Source organism: Ochotona princeps, chromosome 10 (assembly GCF_030435755.1).
Source record: "Ochotona princeps isolate mOchPri1 chromosome 10, mOchPri1.hap1, whole genome shotgun sequence".
Lineage (NCBI taxonomy): Eukaryota > Metazoa > Chordata > Mammalia > Lagomorpha > Ochotonidae > Ochotona > Ochotona princeps.
In genome coordinates, this window is record NC_080841.1 from 38,819,496 (window position 1) to 38,841,254 (window position 21,759).

Consider the following 21,759-nt stretch of genomic DNA (forward strand, 5'->3'; position numbering starts at 1 on the left):
TGGGAAAGCAATTGAGAATGGCCAAAAGCCTTGGGACCCTGCACCCATGTGGGAGACCCAAAAGAGGCTCCTGGCTCCTGGCTCCTGGCTTCGGACTGGCTTGGCTCTGGCCATTGTGGCCACTTCGGGAGTAATTGGATGGAAGATCTTCCTCTGTGTCTTTCCTCCTCTCTGTATATCTGACATTGCAATAAAATAAATAAATCTTTTTAAAAAGTTACTATAGGGATAAAAAAAAAAGTACTCAATGCTGGTTTTCTGCATGGGTGGCAGGGATCCAACCACCTGAGCCATCACCTGTTGCCTCCCAGGGTGAGCATTAGCAGGAACCTGGAACAGACAGCAAATCCAGGACTTGAACCAGCTGCTCCAATATTCAATGAGGGTTCCAAGGGACATCTTAACTATCATATCGAACCCCTGATTGTATATATCTTTGAATGTAGCCATCTCCCTATTATGTGACTGAGGTTAAATATGTTGTTTATGATGAGGGCAATCGGTATGCATTGTGCTGCAGTGGTTAAAGCTATCATTTGGGACATCTACATCTCAGACTATAGTGCTGGTTTGAGTCCTTCCTCCTCTGCTTCCTTTCTGGCTTCTTGTTAATGCATACTGGTAGGCAGTGGGTGACGGCTCAAGAACCCCGATTCTTGACATTCATGTGGGACACCTGGATGCAGTTCTGGGCTCCTTGTTTTGGCCTGGCTTGGGCCTTAATTTTTGTAGGCAATTGGGAAGTGAACCTTTGGATGAAATTTTTCTCCCATTCTGATCTCTATTTTTCAAATATAAACTTTTTAAAAAGCAGATGCAGATAGAAGACATAGGGACCAGATAAGTTGAGATCTGGAAGGAGGAACATGCTCAAGTTACTAATTTTGGGCTAATTAAATTTTCCTAGATTGTGTGAAGTGGTGCTGGAGACTTCAGGGAGCACAGATGTCCAATTTCCCAAGAGCTTAATTCTGTATTTGAACTTTGGGTCTCACTGCGTACACACACACACACACACGCCTCTCATCTCTCCCACTTACCTCTCTTTCCAAGAATTCAAACTTCTGACCAATTTTTCTCCTTTAATGAATTAGAAATAATTTCCTAGGTGTAGGAACACTTTTAATCCAGGAACTTACCTAACCGAATTAAAGTGCATATGAACGTTCATTTAAATCAGCCACAAGGAAAATGGAAAGGAAGTTGCCTGCTTCTCAGTCAGCCCACAGTGACGCCACATACACCCATTCATAACATTCGCACCCAAGGCAATGCATTTTGGGTGAACAAACTCCAGGTACGGATCCCTGTGTGGCACTGCACCTCTGGGTGCTGATACTGTCTCAGGTGTGTGTGCCTGTGTATTCCTACGGAGCCGGGTCACTTGGATGCGGTTTTCTGCTCCTTGTGAACCAAACTGCACCCAGCAATGTGAAACATGCATTATGCTCCTATCACTCTCAGCCCTACCAGTCACATTAGAACAGGCCTGTTTCTAACCTGTTCCCAAGGAAAGTGGAATGTCCTCTCCACATTACTCTCACCAAGTTCCCAAAAACGCTGTCACCTAGAAGTCAGGCCAATCAACGCTAAAAATTAGAGATGATTTTATAGAATAGCCATTTAGAGTTTTTCCTTCTGCCTGTTCATCTTGTAGTTAAGTCAATTTTGTCGGGAAAGTTATCAATATTTACTGATCAAACAATGCAGAGACGAGGAAAAGGTTCCAGCAACCCCAAAAGAATTCAGTTCTACTCAAGGATCTGAAATTGGTGTGCAGCACTGAGACAACAACTGAGACAGAGAGTGTCGGGACGCATCTTGTGAGTCATCAAAGTGCTTTATTTTGTAAAGCCCGGCTCATGACGGGAGTATATTGTTAGCACTAGGAGATACAAGGCAAACTTCCTCACTCTGTCCAATAGTTCATTAACAGAAATGAATGACAAAGACAGTTACAGATGAAAGTAAAGCATTTTGTAAACTTCTAAAGGCATACACATATTGGCCACCAAAGGAAATGGTTACTCAAATGATGTATACGGTACCTTATCTTCACTTCAGGGTCAAAGAAACCACAGAATTTGAGAACACAATTAATGGGTGTGTGTGTGTGTGTGTGTGTGTGTGTGTGTGTGTGTGTGTTGGGCAGGGGTGGGAGGAAACCAAATGACAGAATCAATTAAATACACACAATGCGGATTTGTACAACTATGTTCAGTGGTGTTAACATCATCTGTAAAGGGTAACAGATCTATGGAAAGTCGATAGGGGTGGGGGCGGCATGGCTGCTGGCTTCCAGAGACACTGTGATGTCAACCCACACTCCCTGGGCACAGTCGCAACCTGGAGAGCCCTGAAGTTACTGGCAAAGGCAGCATGGCACAGGACTTGGGTGAGTTGTTAAGTAATTGATTACTGAAGAGGGATATTTCCCCCTTTCCTGAAACTGTCTACCAAAACCATCTCATGGTTTCAACAGGAATTTCCAAGGCACAGCATTAGCACAGCATATAAATTGATAAGCTACTCTAAGCAAGTCTAATATTTTAGCCTGATGCCTTTCAGAAAGTGCAGGAAGTTGGTAAAATACATGATCTGTGTTGGAAATTTACAACTGGATTAAACACAACCAGCACAGTTTAGGGCAATCAACTTCTATGACCAGATTTGGGTTACATCATTAAATGGATAAATTTATATCTGAAGGAAACCAAACAATCTTTTTCCTTTTATTATCAAAGACTGACTACTACGTCTTGTGAATAAAATGCTCACCTAAAAATGTGACTGTGGGATAAATCTCAAAATCAGACAAACATTTCACCTACACTGTAAAATGACTTTACATGTAAACTTCAAAACAAAATATCATATGCTGTATATTACATTTTTAGATTCAGAAATATCCCTGTTTTCCTGATCATGTAAACAGTAAAACTGAGGGTCTTCATTAAAAGGACAATTCATAATAACAAAATGCCACTGTTTAAACACAGGCCAAACATAAACTTCTTGGAAATCAATTCGCCTTGGGTGACGAAAGGTGAGAGTTTTAGCGCTGTGCTTGTCTTCCCCCAGGGGGAGATGTGGACACCATTGCCCCAAACTATGCTCTGTGCAGGTTGGTGCTGTTTTCCTTTCCTAGTATTAAATCCTAGACTGCAACAGAAGGGTGTCACAGAGAGGCTCCAGGCGAGGAAAGAGGAGTAAGCTGTTCTCCCGGACATGATTTCCAGAGGCATCAATGTCCAGCCAGAGTCCCTGCAGCATCAGCTTCCTGGCAGAGCAGGAAGGGCCTGCTGCTCCGTGACATGGTGCAGGTGGGGACAGAGCTCTGAACCGGCACACACAAGGGTGCTGGTATTCTTCCATCATGGCTGGGGTCGAAGTGACAACTATTAAGGAGTGTTGGGCATGCAGGGGGGGAAGTGTAACATTTGCAGTAGGTTTTTTTTTTTAAATCATCACCATCCTTCTCATTATTATTGTCTTCATTATTATTATGAACACTGTCTCACATCTTTCAACTCGAAAAAAAATATATATATATATATACGGATCCACAGTTTATCGTGTGATGCCCATGAGGTTCCTCTGGCATGCATTTCCTGTTCCCCTCCCCCCACATGTGCTGGCTCTCTTGCTCACTCGCTCACTTGCTCGCTCGCTCACTCACTCACTCACTCATTCACCCATAGCTGGAATCAGAGGGTTTCTGTGAACACATTCTGATTCAAGCTGATTGGTTTTATTTAATGAATTATTGTAAAATGTGAGCACGTACACGCATACACACACATTCATACACACACACACGCACAGTTGGAGATAGCTAGAACGATGCTGGGAAATGTCAGGTAGCTGTGAAAGCTAGTAGCCCCCAGATCAGTCATCTTGGCCTGAAGATGTAAACAAAGAGGTTTGCTTCCTGCAAGGTGAGTGCTTCATGGAGTTTGGTTTTTTCATCTTCCCTACACTGAAGCCACCTCCGTCCTTCCCATGCTCAGGTCGGTCCCAGGCTGCTCGGGAGGTTACGTCAGGATGTGGCCAATGAAGTCCAAGAAGCGCTTTGAATACTGCTCTGGGTTCACGGTGGAGATCTCCGCTCCAGCCTGCCCGTTGGAAAGAGAAGGAAGATTAACACAATGTGTATGATTTCCCCCCAGATGAAGACTCAGCATCCGCAGCCATTCCCAACTGCACCTGAAAATGAATCCAGTGATTTTCAGGACTCTACAGCCTCTGCTCTCATGTGACTCCAAACCTCGTGGCTACTGTGGCCAAAGGGTGTTACTGAGTTGGAATATGAGGCTTGTGTGGCAGGCAGGAGTGCTGTGGCAGCTGCGAATTCCAATCGCATCAGCCACGTTTGGGACATTCCTATGAAACGGAAAGGTTTGTGCAGTTCTCATTCCAAAGTCACTGGGGACAACAGCTTTATGTGTCAAGCAGGTGGGCTGTGGGCAGCTGACGGTGACATACCTGTAAGCCGCAGTGAGAGGGAGACCTTGATGGTGTGACTCTGGGACATAGGATGCTCCTGCAACTCCTCATGGGGGAGGGGGCCTACTTTCCTCTTGGCTCCATCGCACAGAGCTGCACAGAGCACAGGCTATTTCTCACAGCCATGTTCCTGTCATTTCTAGACCTGAGCTGCTAGGGCCTCCTGGAGAAGCCCAGGCCTTTGAGGTGGAACTTGGTGCTACAGACTGTTCAAGACTTGTTTGTAGAGAACGATGTCTTGTTCTTGCAAATGGCCTGCTGTTCTTGACCATGTGGTAATAACAGGGAGCTTGACTATTGCTTAGTAGGCAGACTAGCTATGCACACTGCTGCATCCTTTGGAGTATAACGCAGGGACAGACATTTAGGAAGGATCTACCCAGTGTTTGGGCCTGTCCAATCAGCTTCATAAAATCCCATCAAGCAAGACATCAGAATCCCTCTACTGGGAGAGGGCAAAGAGCATTTCCTCCAGGTCACACAAGTGGAAAAAGCAAGCAGGGATCCCGCCCCAGGACTCTACAGTCTCTCTGTGGTTTTCTCCCAGAGATGAGTGTTGGGGACTGTGGGACCTCACTCACCTGACTAGGCTCTAAGTGGGGAAAGTGGATGGCACCTGGGCTGCATGGGTGGCTTCTAGAAGGGAACCAAGCAACTGCTGGTGCCACATGATGTGTGCCTTTCTTGCAGAAGTCCACGCTGCACACGGCAGGGGCTTAGGCTGCAGACACTGTGGCTAGACTATTTCTTTGGCAATGGAATCTAGTTTCAGGCCTGAATCCACTTCTGCGATGGCAGCTCCCTAGAGTTTCAAGAAGAAAAGGCTTGGGGTTGAGTTTGCTGGCTCTGGTGCATGTCTGGGTTTCCCTCCTACACCTGGCATGTGGGAAGCACCTGCCAGTCAGTGGGCATGAATAGCACAAGTCTGCCTGTGTACCAGGGACTCTGTGAAAGACAAAAATGGGTCCGCATGCTATGAGCCTAGAATGGACACTTGGCACTTAGTGAAATGCCAGGGCTAGCCGGGCAGCAGGGGCTCCATGGGCACAGCAGGGGTCTGGACCCAGGGCTGGGGGTAAGCGAGCAGGCTAGGCTCTACAGAGGACGCCTTTCAGAGTCTCTGCCTGCTGAGGGCCTCATGCATCACTCCTGAAGCTGTCACTTCTTCTAAGCTGTAGGTATCTTCCACTCATAGCAGACAGCCACAACCATCCCCTTGCAGGCTTGGTAAGAGGCCAGCAAGTTAACTGGTGTCTAGCACAGTGCAATTCTGAGCAGGCACAATGAAGGCAAATTTGGACCTTGCCCTCAAACAGCTGTGGTGACAGAAAAAAAAAAGAAAGAAAAGAAAGGAAAAAACATCCACATCATTCACTATGGGAAAAGAAATCAAAATCAAATCCTGCATGTTTCCCAAGTGTCTCAAGCAGAGGACTGTGCTTCAGTGCTCAGTGCTCTGCATCCAAACCACCATCTCCATCGCTTTCATCTTGGGAACATTTTCCAAATACAAAGGAATCTGTCAATTCCTAGTGATGCATGTGGCCACCAGGGTCCTCCACTTGGAAAGAGATAAGACGTGGCTGAACCTCAGTGACTACAGCCAAGCAGCCACAACAAGTTTCCGGGAGGGTGGGGATTAGCAGCTGGCATGTGCTGGCTCTAAGCCGTGCATGAGAACACGGCCCCCCACACCGGGAAGGAGACTGGTGGAAGGGCTCTGGACATCTCAGCAGAGAAGAGGAGCCCGTCTGGAGCAAGGAGAGGGTCCCTGCTATGCGGATGCCATCAAGGACCCAGGCCGGAGAAGGAGGCCGGTGAGTTACTTACGCCGTGCTTCACGGTTTTTGCAGCGTGGGCAGCTTTCTTTTTTGCATCGTAATGAGTGAGGATGTCGATAATGGCCATGAAGTACACCTCTTTCCTAGGTGAGTCTGCAAAGGAAGGACAGCAGTGACCGTGGGAACAGGGGTGGTACACCCAGAGATACAGGCACTGTGACAGCAAGGAGAAGGGAGGCTGGGAGTGCAGGAGTCAGACCACTCCTGTGTGTCCTCTTGGCCAGCGCAGCTCTCTATCCAACACGCCTGCAACTTACAAAGTGAAAAATCCCAGGATATTAACACTGGAGATCCAAGGGTGGAATTGAATGCTTTTTATTTTTTACTTTTTGGGGTAATTTGCATTGTCCTTAATGATTATGTAAAGTTGTTTTTAAAACACTTTATGAAGTAAGTGGAACTAATTGTGCTTATTAATCCTTTTCTACCATAAACGCAGTATTTATAATTCATTCTCATTGGATGTAGTATTGGAACTAGATAAAGGCACAGAACAGCCCCAGTATCTACTTTCTACTCAGTTCCAAAACTTTGATGCTGTTTCAATTTATGAAGAGAAAGAAAACTACATTTGATGACATCTAGCTCTCTGTGTTAAAGAAACAACTTTGGCAAGCAAATAGAACAAAATGTAACTTGAATCAATTTGGTTAAAAAAATGCCATCCAAGCATTTTTTTAGAAGGAAAAAGAATAAGAAGAATAAGTAATGAGCTACTCAAGAGAGAGGCTGCTTTTATCAAACCATTAATACTTTTGTGGATAAGTAGCAATGGCAGGGTGAAATATTCGTTCAAATGGCTAACCACTTTGATATTCTCTTGAGGATTAAGAATAATACATGTCTGGTACAATGGATCAACTGGCTAAGCCTCCCCTCTTCAAGCACCAGGAACTCCCGTTTGTGTCCCAGTTGCTCCACTTCCCATCCAGCTCCTTGCAGGTGGCCTGGGAAAGCAGCAGAGAATGGCCCAAAGCCTTGGGATCCTGCACTCGATGAGAGACTCGGAAGAAGCTCCTGGCTCCTGGCTCCAGATTGGCTCAGTTCTGGCTACTGCGGCTATTTGGGGAGGGAATCGGTAGATTGAAGATCTTTATCTCTGTCTCTGCTTCTCCCTGTAAATCTGCCTTTCCAATACAAATAAATAAATTAAAAAAAAAAAAAAGAATAATAATGGACCTGACCTCAGAGAAGGCCATGGACTCCTTCAGGGCTGAGGGGGGATTCGGAGTCAGAATCAGAGAAGCTCCCCCAGACTCCACACAGCCTCAGTGCAGAGAAGGAACTCTCCTTTCACACTGGGGTGGAGGAGGGAAGGGTGGCTTTTAGTGATGCTGGACCTGCTCTGAGGGCTGCAGTGGACCACATGCATGTGCCCACCGCAGGGCAGATCTGTGGTGCTTCTGAGTTAGATATAAAAGAAGACTGCTAAGGAAAGAAAAAAGGCTTAAACCAGTTGTTACACATGTTCTCTCTCTATAAAAGTGTGCACATATGCCTATGTGTGCTGTGTACATAAGATGGTTTGTGGTTTTGCTCCATTCCCCTAAACCTGGGGACCTGTTCCCATCACATCTCAGAAGCGGAGATTATGGCTTCCTCTCATGCAGGCTTGTCCCCTGTCAAGTCACCTGAATCCAGAGCTTGAGTCTGGCAGGACAACACACCTGTATTAGGGTTGATTACTGGTAGGTAACGATGCAAAAAGCAAAACAAAGCAAACTAACAATAATCAAACCACTTAAGCTATCAAAAGGAGGCAATGGTAACTAAGCTTACTTTCATGGCACTTAATTCCATAAACATCGATGTGTGGATCAAACTCCCCTGGCGCCAAGGGTGGTGAGCTGTTCAGCGTGTTTCCGGGACTGTCCGGAGGGGTCCCAACCGCGTGGGGGCCGTCGCTCTCCCCCTCCTCCTCCCCGTCGTTTTCCTCACATTCCACCTCTTCTTGCTCAGCCCTTTCCACGTCGTGAATCCCCACCAGTAAGCTGTAGTCCATGAGCTTCAACTGGGCAAGAAACTGTGGGGAGAGGCGACACGGTCAGACAAAAACTAGGATTTGCAAGCTCAGGAAAAGGCACCGGGGAAGGCTTTGAGGGAGGGGGCAGCAGAGGACACAGGGCCTCCTACACGGGCAGCCGGAAGCCTTGCTGGACGATACTCTCAGCATTCCTGGATAGCATTGCTGGGTAAAAAATGCAGCCTTGCACTTTGGGAAGGTCCAGAGCTAGTGCTGTCATCCCTGAAGGGCAAAGCCAGATGCTGAGGACCCGGCTGGATTAGATCAGAGAGCAGAAGGCCTGACTGGCCAGAAAGAGACATGGAGGGAGGGAAGAGAAAGTTTCGCCTCCCCTCAGCCCCAGACAATTAAGACTTGGCTAATGGGAAAAAACCAGAGACCTCCCAAGAAGCTTCCAGCAGTCTCAGAAGAGTTTGAGAGGACTTTGAAATTCAGCACAGTCCGTGGAGTAGATTATTATGCTGTCCATCACAAATAAGTAAAAGCCCGAATGTCCCAATCAACTAGCAGACGCATTGTGCCAACGCTCTGGTGAGTAATGCAGTCCTTGTGTTGCGGTTCAGCCTTCCTCTGACCCAAGCAGAAGAAAAGAAGGTGCTTTGCTTTCTGCCAGGCCCCCACAGCCCAAGGCTCTTGCTGCTCATCCCTGCCTCTCCTGGACCAGCCATGGCTGCAGTACAAGGTGGGGCAAGAGCTAGCTAGCTTTGTGGGTTTCTCTACTCCTGTCTGCCAAGTTCTTTCCTGGCTGTTCATGGCAAGAGTTTTTCTTTTCTTTGTTGTTAAGTGCATGCACCCAGATACTTGACGTTCAATGCAGTGTTCTAACCGACCCATTAACATGTGGGTGGTGTGACTGTATGCATGCTGCCACGGCCAAGGGCAGGCTGGAACTAATCAGCTTCCAGAACCATCTCCCCATCCCCCACGGCTGGCGGGTTCAGTGCAGGGCCCAGCTCTGCTGTGACCCTCAGCTCGGGTGCAGAGGGTGCCTGGCCCTGACTCTCACCACTCCCCCGGCCCACTGATGCAGAGCAGCTGACGGGCCTCTGGCCTGCTCTGATAGAATTTAGGAAACAAACTTCCTGACACAAAGGGCAGGCATATGAAATTACAGGGCTTGGAGCTTCTGGCTGAAAACCAAATGAAATCAATTTGCCGAGACCTGCAGAGCCATTTCTTTGTGCTGTGCCTGGCGGGGGGTGTAGGGGCGATGGCGGCACAGCTCTGCCTGGAAGCCTAAGAGAAGTGTGATCCTGCTCCTTCCCCTGTGCACAGCTCGCTGGCCTTCCCCCAAGCCCCCCATCTCCCACGCGCCTTCACTTGCGCCCCACAGGTGTGCTGCTTCCAAGCTCCCCATCTCTGGCTTCCCAACCATAAATCCTCTGGGGGAAACCTAAAGCCCCCTGTAGAGAGTGGAAGACGCAAGAGATTTAAGCAAAGCAGCAGATTCTGATTAAGAAACAAACTTCCTTTAAGTCTGAGTACTCAGCTCGCGTGCACCCATGCATCCAGTCTGCTTTCTGGGCCACGGAGCAAGCAGCACTGTCACCTGTCACCACGTTGAGCACAGACACCAAACCCCTGCGGCTGCCTCTTTGACTAGTTTTCCTTCTGTTGGTCAGGGCCTACCATCAGCCGCTGGACAAATGCTGGTTATCAGTATGCATAGGTGCGTACAAGTATCCACATACACATGTGCATGGGCAGTTCGCACCATCTAAGCCCTGTGAAGACACTCAGCGGGAGAGGACCCTTCACTAACCTGTGGCCAGAGAGCTGAAAGCCCCAACGGGCATAGAAGAGACATGCAGGTGGGTATGGGGTTTGGTGCAGTGACAGTGACCCACCTGCCCATGCCAGCTCCGTGTGTGGGGAACTGCTTACAGGCTCAGACAGGCAGAAGAGCACCCAAAGATTCAAAGCAGAGAGCCCATATTCTTTGTGCCTAGTCATATATCCTTGGAGGCTCTGTTGAAGCAACCTTCCCCACCCCATAGCCCAGTGCGTTAGCCTAGTGGCTAACGTCCTCCAGCTCCCTACTTGTGGCCTGGGAAAGCAGTCGAGGATGGCCCAGGGTTACTTGGGATCCTGCACCTGCATGGGAGACTCAGAAGAGGCTCTGGGCCCCTGGCTTTGGAATGGTGCAGCAGTGACCGTTGCGGCCACTTGGAGAGTGAATCATTGGATGGAAGTTCTTTATCTCTGTATTTCGCCTCTCTGTATTTCTGACTTTCCAATAAAAATAAATAAATCTTTAAAAAGAAAAAATAATAAAGCAGTCCCCTCCCCCCAAAAAACTTGTTACTTGTTACTCTTGTAGTTAAATGATGGGTTAAAGAGAAAAAACTGGCTTCTGAGGCCCGCCCGATCAAGCTGCTGGAGGGCCATGCAGCCAGCAGCATGCACGCCGGAGACTCAGGGGTCCTTGTTCCCTCTCCACAGCAGCCCACAGGCCCCATGTTTGGGAAGTGTACCTCATAACCTAGAAACCCACTTTTGCCCCAGCTTTTCTTCCAAGGCCACCAGACATCTGAGCTCAGAATCTGGGTCTGCTCATCTAGGCTCTGCCCCCTCCCTCAGCCTCTCCTCATCGCAGGGAGAGGGGACCCGGTTGAAGACATGCCTAGCCCTGCTGGGCTTGAGTGCTGGCCAGGGAAGCTCCTTCCTTCCTGTTACCCCACTTGCTCCTGGTGCTTGGAAGGCCCCTGGGAAGCATTAAAGACTGGATGCTGCTTGACACCCTACCTCCAGTCCTCTGGGAAGGGAAGGTGTACTGCAAACACCAAGTTAATCCTGCCACGCCCCTGGCTAAGTGTGGTCAATGGTGTCTCACTGCTCCTGGGCAAAATCTCATCATGGCCCAGAGCATGAGAAGAGCTTCCTCCACCTCTCCTGCCCTTCTGGCCCTCTCACCCAGGCCCAGATGTCTCCAGCTGAATTTTCCAGAGCTAGTTGAAGGCATATCTGCGCTGGGCAGCACATCCCCGGGGGGCAGGCACTTATGGCCTGTGCACTTGTCTCTGGCACCTGGCTTAGCCGCACATTTTCTTTTGTTAAGAGTATTTGAATAACTTGTTTCTCTCCCGAGCACAGCAGCAGCTTCACGAAGATCTCTGGCTGTTTCCACTCTTGCTGACTCACGGCAGGCAGTGGCACCCTAATACACCTGCTTCTTCTTCCCCATCCCCTCCAATTTCCCCGACTGCTCCCCCCACTCACTTCCTTTAGAAAATAATGCCCAAAGCCAAATAAAAGCAACAGACAAAGCAACAACAACCAAACCTTTGTTAGGTGCTATAAGAGGGAACAGCTATGGGGTGCACTTTCAGACCATCTACATTGCTGTCTGTGCTATCAAAGAAGTGCTTGCTTTTCACAGAGGTCTACGTCACGTTCACAAGGATGACCTTCAACCACACTTTCAAGTGTGTCTTTTACATAAAAAAACCAGGGGATGTGCATGGTTTACTTGCCCGAGATCAGAGAGGGAGCTGGTGTACGGGCTGGACAGCTGTACTATCCATGGTGTGCCTCCAGGCTGTCTTCCCTCCCATCCACCTGGTGTCCACACTGGCCAGCCTGGAGCAACCTGCCTTGACCACATGCCACAGGTTTAAATGCCTGCTCCAGTAAGGAAACAATAATGGGCCAGGTAGATGTGAAGGTAGTGAGTGGTTGCCATTAGCAAAATGAAGACTACCTCTTTGGGTGGAAGCTGCTCTGATAAGCCCAAGAAGGTCAAGGAAAACTACGCTGGACTCCGTGGGCAGGTAAACAGACACTCCCCAGCTGACCATGGTTCAACTACAAGATTTCTCAATTTTATGATGGTGGGAAATACAAATTCAGTAGAAACTATCTCACATTTTGATCTTTTCCTGGGTTACTCATATTTGGTCCAATACTTCTGGGTTGCATTACTGCAGGCTAATTTAAGTGTTCTGAGCCTATCTGAGTTGGGTAGACTAAGCCATGATGTTTAGTAGGCTGGGTATATTAAATGCATTCTTGACTTAATGTTATTTTCCATTTATGATGGTTTTTTTCTGCATATGACACTGTTTTAAGTTGAAGCACACTAGCATATATTTTCAAATCAATGAGACTCAAGTAGAAACGGAAAACACCAGAGGCTGGGTGTAGATTTCACTAAGAGTAAGTTAAGTAGGAGTGGTTAAGACTACAGGTGCTATTTAATTCAAGCATTACAGGCTGGCGCTGTGGCATACCAGGCAAAGTTGCAGCCTGCAACGCTGGCATCGGATAGGCATGTTGTTCCTGAACCAGTTCCCTGTTAATACACCCGGAAAAGCAGCGGAGGGTGGTGCAAACGCTTGAGTCCCTACCCCCATGTGGGACACTAGGAAGAAGCTCCTGGCTCCTGACCAGCCCAGCTCTGGTAACTGTGGCCATGTGGGGAATGAACCAGTGGGAGAAAGATCTCTCAGTCTCTCCCCTGCATCCCTGTAACTCTGCCTTTAAAAAAACAAAACAAAACCTTTTTTTTTTTTTTTTAAGAAGCATCAAAGTGTCCAGGTTTTGAAACCATGGAAAATTATATCTTTTTTTGACGTACTAGCTCTATAGCTAGATTACTTCTCTTACAGAATGGGAAAATACCACTCAGAGGCGTGTGGGAAAGATAAAGATAAGGTAGCTAAGAAAAACAAGCAGACATGATTGCATGCATGTAACAGTGGAAGTGGTGTCAATGTTGATTTATTGGGCAAAATACCTTTTTTTTCCCCCATCTGGTATGCAAAATGGGGAGCCAACTTCAAGTTGATGATCCAGGAGGAGACTCTTGTGGAAAAGCCTGTGGATTCAGGAGCTCTCATCATCATAAACTTTATTTTTAAATCTCTTCTGAGGCACAGCGTAATGATGTGCAGCAGTAAGTCTGAGGTTCTCGTTAGGGAGAACGGGCACTTGGATCCAGTTGTGGGTTAAGAGAGAAGACAGATTCCACCGGAGGGAACGCCTGGTGTGGTGGAGAGGGGCCTACTGCCTCCAGCTTTCACTGAGGACTCTCTGGATTTGTTCTTTTTCACTGTCCTTCTCTTAAAGCTTCTTAGTAGAGAAGATTTAAAGGGACGATGATTTTTAAATCTTTGGGCTCCTTGCTCTTCCTTTTTTTCCAGCAGCTCAACAATTTCCAGCCAGAACAACACCTCACATCTTCTTTTCTCTTCAGCATATCCCATCTAATCTCCTTAATACTTAATTCTTCATTGTGCTAAAGCATTGAGCTAGTGTGTTTTTTCATGATCTCTTCCAGGACCAACACAAAATCCTCGGGAAATTAGGTGGACAGCGAGCAGCCAATTAGCCTATTTAACAGACTTCACCGGTTAACTTTACTAGCACATTTGTTCTGCTAAACTACCACCTCCAAACACATCAGAGGTAGAATTTAAATTCTGATCAGCTCTATATAATAACTAGGTTCTATTACTTTTAAAACATGATAACCCTCTTTCTTTAGAGTATCAGGAAAAAAATGATCTCACAAATTTTTTTTTTTAAGTAGCACTTTATGTTGGAGTTGTTAGGAGTATGGTTCTCTGATGCTCTCAAATCCCACACACGGTGGCTCTGCGTTTGGTTTTCCCATCCAAACTGGGCTGACAACACAGCACCCAGCCTTGAGAACTTTGAGAATGAAAGCAAATGGGACTGCACAGGAAGGGCATGCTCATAAAATGCCTACTCACTTCCATGCTGTGGGACCATCACCATGAGAAGGCTGAGATGCCCAGGCAGGAGGACACCACAGTTTTGCATCATGTGGCACCTGGGTCTCCCTGACCAGAGAGGTCAGGGGACTCCAGGGCCACGATCCGAGTTGGCAATAAGCACAGCGGAAAGCAGAGGTCACTTTGTCCACGGAGCACTCTCGGGTGTTCAGTTATGTGCAAAGCTATGTGGACTCAAGTATTCAATGTGTCATGAGTAAAACATGATTTCAATCATGGGGAAAAAAACAGGTAGGTTCTCAAATGACAATTCTGTTTTCTAAAATAATAAAAAGATCATTTATTAAGGTGTAATAAATTCAGACATTGTACTTTGAGGATTAAGGAAACAAATAAAAACTGTACTCAAAAACTTTAGCAGTTGGGCCAAATGAGAAAGACGGGAGCTGATAAAAAAAGGAAATGAGATTAAATTCTAGTCTCATTATCAAGATCAGATGTCAAGCTACTTCACCGTAATTACCCGCTTAAAAATTTAATGATGCTTCTGCATGAATTTCAAAACTAGACACTGTTACCAGCTATTGAGAAAAATCATAATGAAAGAACACTTTATGCCCTGCTTCTGTTTCAACAAAACTGCTAAGTGCGAGAGCCATGTATGGGATTAAACTATCCAATCCTCTAATCAACGACATTATCAGACACAACAAAAGGCCCAAGAGGATCCTCATGTAATTCAACTGTAAATTTGAACTGCTTGAGTTAAATTATTTCTGGAGTCTAAATGGCACAGTGATACACGGCCAACAGAGGGAAGAAAATACTCCCCCCCCCTTTTTTTTTGGCAGGTCATACATAACCCTGAGGGCTAGTCACCATAACTACTAAAACAATGTGATAGGATCAAAAATTTGCTGATGAATTAATACAAATCCAAAAGAGAATTCATTTAACTGTGGTACTGAACCTGTCATCAGTTAGATCAAGCTGACCTCAAGGCAAAGAAGAAAGACTTGCTACACATGTGAATAATAACTATCGACAGTTGAGAAAAAAAATAAGTGTTCATTAATAAAAGGAGAAAAAAATGTTACAGGATAAAAGCAACAACTTGTACTTACTTCCTAAATCTTTTTACCAGTCGACATTTGTATATTTTAGAAATAACCAATATTTAGCGGCGGGAAGGGAAGGGGGAAAAAAGAAATAACCAATATCTATGTTCTACTTTAAGCATGTACATCATGGATGTTGAGATAATACAAAAGATTTTTATTAAAACAATTTATGATCTAAAAATCATTAGGAACTAATTTGGTTGGTGTGAGTATCTTGCAATGAAAAGAACTGTTAGCAGGTGCAGAAGGAAGCTCACCTCCTGTTTATGGAGAATACAACCAAATGTATGACATTCATGTTTTGTTTTTTTAGCTGTGTTATTTTAATTGTTTTTGTTTAATGACATAGAAAAAGAATTTTTTTCACAAAGCTAATCAGAGTAGCAGATCTCCGCTGTTAGGCGAGGAGCAGAATTTCTGAAGAAAAATGGCAAAAAACAAAAGAAAAAAAGAAGAAGTACACATGCATGGAAAACTAAGAAAAACCCAGTTTTATGATAGTCAATGAGATATCTCTTTGTACTGTCCTGAAACTCAACAAATTCCAAGAAAATTACTTTCGCCTTCTGAATTTATTGCTAAAAGGATTAAGTAAGGGATTTCAACAGGAAAGCTACAACGCCTGTCTAATAAAATTATAGGAAAAGGTATTATTTTAACTTCTTACACTAGTTCTCATTACAGACCAAAAGCTCGCCAGAACACAGTGATTTCTTGCCACCCTCCTGAGCCTGGTGCCCACGATGTGGCCAGACTGGCATGCTGAGCCCCATGACATGGTGGGGGCTGGTGGAAATACTAACAGAGCCCTAAGCGACTGAGCACTGTGCCGACCCGGCGAAGATGTGGCTTACAGGGGAAAAGGCCCAAAGTGCATTTACTTCTCTGAGTCACTCAGCATTTGTGTTTGAAATGCTCACCCCCAGCTCCCATTCTGGCTGCTGCAGACCAGCTGGTCTTCCTGGGCAGACCCTGCTCACAGCCCAACGTTAGCACTGCGAACCGAGGGTGGAGATGCCCAGCAAATGAACGCAGGTACTTTCTGGCGTTTGCCATTTGAAGGATAGGGCAGGGTTTTTTTAAACCAGATCGCAAAATATAATTACACATGAGTTCAATTTGTACACACACACACACACACACACACACATCTTTAGTTGCAGACTTAAGTAGATAGACTAAAAAATATTTTCTTAAAGTCTCCTAAAAACTTGACATTTACACAATGGAGCTGACCTGAATATTGATTTTTTTCTTACCTCAACATCCTTTTTCAGTTTTTCCAGGAACACCTTTTTATTGTTGTCATCAATATAAATCTTTTGGCCCTCATTAATGAAATCATTATCCTTTAAAGTTGGCAGTTCTTTGGCCTAAAACAAATGAGAAAAAGACTGAGAAAGAAGCTTGAATGAAATCTAAAGATGCATACACCTTCCAATCCTGGAAATTGACGTTTGCCCTGTTCCCTGCAGGGGTCTTACCCAGGGCAATGAAATGGTGAGGTGGCTTGAATACCGCAAGGGGGCACCAGTGAGCTAAGACCACAGGAAGCAGGCCCACTAGCAAGGGAAGTTAGACACATTCCACTCCATTTGGCTTTTTGTAACACATGGCTTTTATTGGAATGGACCTAATTATTTTTCTTAGATTCACTTTCTTGCAAGGAGTCTTCTAGGAATACAATTTGAGTCCTTGGAAAGCTGAGGACACTTTCACTTCTTTCTGGCACAACCCAATTTCTCCCCTCCTCCACCTTGCTGGGTTTCCATCTGACAAAAGCCCCATCCACAGTGAAACTCACTGACTCAGGGAACACACACAGCTAGAGGTTAGCCAACTGCACTTCTCAGTCCTGCTCACCATGACATCATGGAGGAAATGAAAGAGAAAATAACTTCACATAAAACATATTATGGGGCCTGGCATGATAGCACAGTGGTTAAAGTCTTCGCCTTGAATGTGCCGTGATCCCATATGGGTGCTGGTTCTAATCCCGGCAGCCCTGCTCCCCATCCAGCTCCCTGCCTGTGGCCTGGTAAAGCAGCCAAGGATGGCTCAAAGCTTTGGGAGCCTGCACCTGTGTGGGAGACCCAGAAGAACCTCCTGGCTCTTGGCTTCGGATTGGCTCAGTTCCAGCAGTTGCGGCCGCTTGGGGAGTGAATCATCAGATGGAAGATCTTCCTCTCTGTCTCTCCTCCTCTCTGTATATCTGCCCTTCCAATAATAATAAAAAGAAGAACTAAAAACTAACATTTAAAAAAATAAAACATTATGATGAGAAGTTCTATTTTCAACAAGTAAACAAGAGGGTGGGCTGGCAAGTCAACTGCACTGACTTGCTAATTAACGTGCAACAGTCAAAATACAAGTGATGAGCAGAAAAGACTGCAAGTTCTGTCGCAGCCCAGAATATCAGGAGCATTGTGGTTTTACAACAGTGACAACCCTGTTGGCCTTCGCACAATGCATTCTGGGAGCGTTCAAAGCCAGTCCTCTCCACCCTCCCCTCTGCTAACCATGGTTCTCTTCCCTTCAACTGAAAGGAAGCCAAGGTAACACATATACTGCTGCTTTTCTACCAATGGTGGACCCAATAAAAAACAATCCAAGTAAGTAACAGGCCTTCCTGGCCTGGCCTCTGCATTGTCCCCCTCTTTGCTAAAGATAATTCCCTGTGTCTCCCATCAACTGCTCCATCCTTCAAATGCACCAACTCCTCACCTTCCCTCCTCATCTTACAAAGTACATACATGTATTAAGCATTCACTTCTATTTGTTCACACATACATATACACATGTATGAATTTCTAAATTAGTAGCTTTAGATATTAGTCTTGTTTTGAGAACATCTGCATAGTTTTCCAACATTCTTCTTCGTTTTTTTTAAATTGCAAGAAGTTTTATTATAAAAAGTGAAAAGACAAGATTGAGAGAAGCTTGCAGAATTTGGAGAAAAGTCTACAGAGTATTAGCATGTATAATATTACAAAAACAGAAAGACATATATGTAAAAACTTGTAGAATTGACATCTAGATGTAAAGATAAGTGAAAATATGCAATTGGAAATTCTAATATAAATCCAATTTTACAACAAGCTTTATCAGAGTCTCAGCACAATAAATGAATACTTTCAAAATTACTGCCTTGTGAGTGAATATACTCTTGTGGGTATATACAAATTTTGGAGCATTTAGAGTCAATCTCAGAATCTAACTATCATCTTCTACATAAATATGTGGTTTTAGTTTCTAAGCTATCAATTAATAAGTAAATGTTACAACACAACTACTTTGAAACTTGGGGACTGATTGAATTAATCATGTTCATCTTGACAGAACTGTTTAAAGTTACAGGACTAAATCTTCAAAGTACTTCTCCAAACTAGGGAAGGAGGTTTCATTCTCTTTTTCTCCCCACAAATTCATTTTTACTGACATGAAATATTGATAAATTTGTGACATGAAATCTGTTATAAAATAAAAAGTTGAAAACTCAACTAGATATCCTTATCCATAAACCCTGACATATGAAACCAAAAGTCACTTCAGAAACCTCCAATACTAAATTGTAATGTCTCAATGCAGTTACTGGACAAGTGAGAATAAATTCAAGTAAATATGGGACATGTTGGTAAAATCTGATCACCTATAATTCCTCAAAAAGTCAACCATTTGTCAAACTTGCGGTTGAGGCCTGATGGTAGAGCATATTCACCTGGCCTTTGGAAATTTATTGTTAATATACATTTTAGGAATTTATTGTGTGTATGCTGCACTTGTGTGCTGTATCGTAGTCACTAATAAGATGCTCAAACTACATATATGAGAGATTTTCCAATTAGGAATTTGTACACATACATTGTGTATACTTGGTTTATAAACTTACTTTTTATTTATTTATTTTTTAAAGTAAATGAGGTTTATTAGCTTTAACCCTATCTTGTTTGTACATCTAGATTGCCTATATTGTTTTTTTCTTTTTTTTTTTTAATTAATTACGTTGCATTATGTTACAGTTTCATAGGCTCTGGGATTTCCCCATCCCCTCCCCCCTTGGTGGATTCCTCCACCTTGTTGCAGTATCACAGTTCAAATTAAGTCTAGATTCTTTCATTGCAATCATATACGGAGCATAGAGTCCAGCATCTTATTGTCCAGATAAATTCAACAGTTTCTTAGGGAGACCATCTCTGGTCTGAAGGCAGAGCTGGCAGATTATCATCCCGATCAATTAAAAGCCCCAACACAACATCAACAACAATTTACAACATTATAGAATTAACTGACATAATATTGAGTAATTAATACGTTATAACAGTGCAAGTTCTTAACCACCTCCTGTGATTACTTCATTGACCCTTCAGTTTTTGTTTGTACTCAGCACCGGCTGCTATACACCTTAAAGTGCTACAGGGTACTATTCAGCTGTCTCGTGTCTGTTTTTATTTTAGTACATTCTTCTAAGATTTACTTTTATTTATTTGAAAGGAAGATCACAGATAGAGAGATAAATATTCCACCTGCTGTTTTTTTCAGTCCCTAAATGGCCACAATAGCCAGGGTTGGGTCAGGCCAAAGGTAGGAGCCAGGAGCTCTACCCACGTCTCCCACGTGGTTGCAGGGGCTCAACTGCCTACAATATCTTGTGTTGCTTTCCCAGGCACATTAGCAGGAAGCTGGATCTGAAGTGGAACAGCCAGGACTTGAACTGATGCCCAGATAAGATGCCAGGATTGCAGGCAGCAGCTTAACCAGTCACGCCATGCCAGCCCCACGCTTTCAATTAGATGCCAACTACTGCCAAAATGATTATCCCTATAAAGCAGACAAAACAAAGCTCAGAAAATCCAAAGATTCGTTCAGTAGGTAGTTACTGAGTTGCTGTCAGATACAGAGATAAAAACATGAATATGGCAAATTTTCTTAAAGTTTTTCATTTTGTAAGGGGAAAAGACAGTGGCAAATAGGTAGGAAGTAAGACACGAGGAAGCAAGATGCTCAGATTCAGTCTCCAGGAAATCAAAATGCAAATCCATTCTTCCCAAAGATAAAGATGAGCTCACTAGGACAACACCCTAAGTCTATCATTACTAATTTAAAAATAAGGTTAGCATAGGGGAAAAAAAAAACCCAACACCCAGAATGAAAAAGCAAACTCCCAGACATCTTCTTGCAAAGACACCACATTATTGTCTAAGATTGGTGTTAATTACACAGACTTCTGAGGCTGGCCTTCTGCCGGAAGTGAACCCTAATGATGGGCCACACAGCAAACCACCTCAAGGCTCGGCAGTTCCACGACAGTCACCTGGGTGACAGAGCAGGTAAGCACTGCCCGAACACAGGGCTGAGGTGAGACCTACATGCTCACACACATCGTGGAGAGAGGAAGACCCTGTTCGGGGGGTGTTAGGGACTGGAATATTTACCTGAATTCCCCAACTCATTTCCTGTGTCAGAAAAGAAGGTAGAAGCGTTTTTTTGTTTGTTTGTTTTTGGTTTTTTTTTGGTTTTGTGTAAATGTGAGAAATCTGAGGGCTAAGATGACAGGCCACAGGCAGGGCAGTAAATTACCCATTAGATGTGTGTGTGTGTAACACAAGTCACATTAATGAAGATGAATGCCATTTCACAATCAGCGCAGCAGAATGACCTCATGTGACAGGAAAGCATAATCCTGCCTCGTCAAGCTCGGGACACCCTAGACCCTGTTACTAAGCTTACTTGTGAATTTCACAGGCACTAGGAACATATTTATATTGGATCAAGTTCAAAACAGGGCAACCAGATCGGTTAAAAGACTTAAGGGCTTTATTGAAAGGATCAAGAGGGAGAGGCGGGTCTGCAGCAGGCAGCTGCAAGAGCGAACCCCACACCTCCAGAGGAGCTGGGCGCCAGGCCCTCTTCTCCAGATACAGGGCTGCCCGGCCAGGGATCCCAGGGCTCCCGTTCTGGTGGACACCCGGGGCCACTTCTCAGGCCTTGCCAAGTTATTTCTTGGTTTTTGAAAAATCTATATTTAGTTACTTGAGAGGTCTACAGAGAGGAAAAAAACGAATGAACCAACATTTGTTGGTTTAACTTTCCAAATGCTTGCAATAGCCAGGGCTGGGTCAGGGTGAAGGCAGGATTTCCACGTGGTTGGCTGGAACCTGGCTGTGGTGCCATCACCGGCTGCTCCCAGGGTGTGCAGCGGCAGGAGGCTGGTGCAGGTGGCACTGACAGCCAGGCCCTGACATGGTATGTGGGTGTGCCAGTGGTGCCTTCCCTGCTGTGCTCCACGCCTGCCTCTGCAGGTTGTTCTTAACGTGAGGAAGAGGAGACTGCCATCAGATACCCTGTGCCAGGCACTTTGTGCCCTTTTGCTTTGCATGAGTCCTCTTGTTCATGCTTTGCAACCATTATTTTTACCCCATTTAACAGACAAGGAAACTGAGGTCTCACAGCCTGCCTAGTGATGCATGGAGGCGAACACAATCACTTGGTTCCCTGGCTGCCATCTGCGATGGTCCACGCCAGCAGGAAGCTGAGGTCGTGGGAGTGGAAGGAGACCCAGGCCCTCCCAACAC

General features: G+C 45.2%; 1 protein-coding gene across 1 annotated transcript in view; it reads right to left on the reverse strand.

The window, feature by feature from the left end:
- Positions 1-2,116: 2,116 nt before the first annotated feature.
- Positions 2,117-21,759, reverse strand: part of PIP4K2A (phosphatidylinositol-5-phosphate 4-kinase type 2 alpha) — a 161,818-nt gene continuing 142,175 nt past the window's right edge. Inside the window, exons 7-10 of the mRNA XM_004578553.3 lie at positions 16,447-16,560; positions 8,127-8,370; positions 6,337-6,440; positions 2,117-4,115 (exon numbers count right to left, since the gene is read on the reverse strand). Of these exons, the coding sequence (XP_004578610.1) occupies positions 4,035-4,115; positions 6,337-6,440; positions 8,127-8,370; positions 16,447-16,560 (543 nt within the window). The 3' untranslated portion in view covers positions 2,117-4,034. The remainder of the gene's footprint in view (positions 4,116-6,336; positions 6,441-8,126; positions 8,371-16,446; positions 16,561-21,759) is intronic.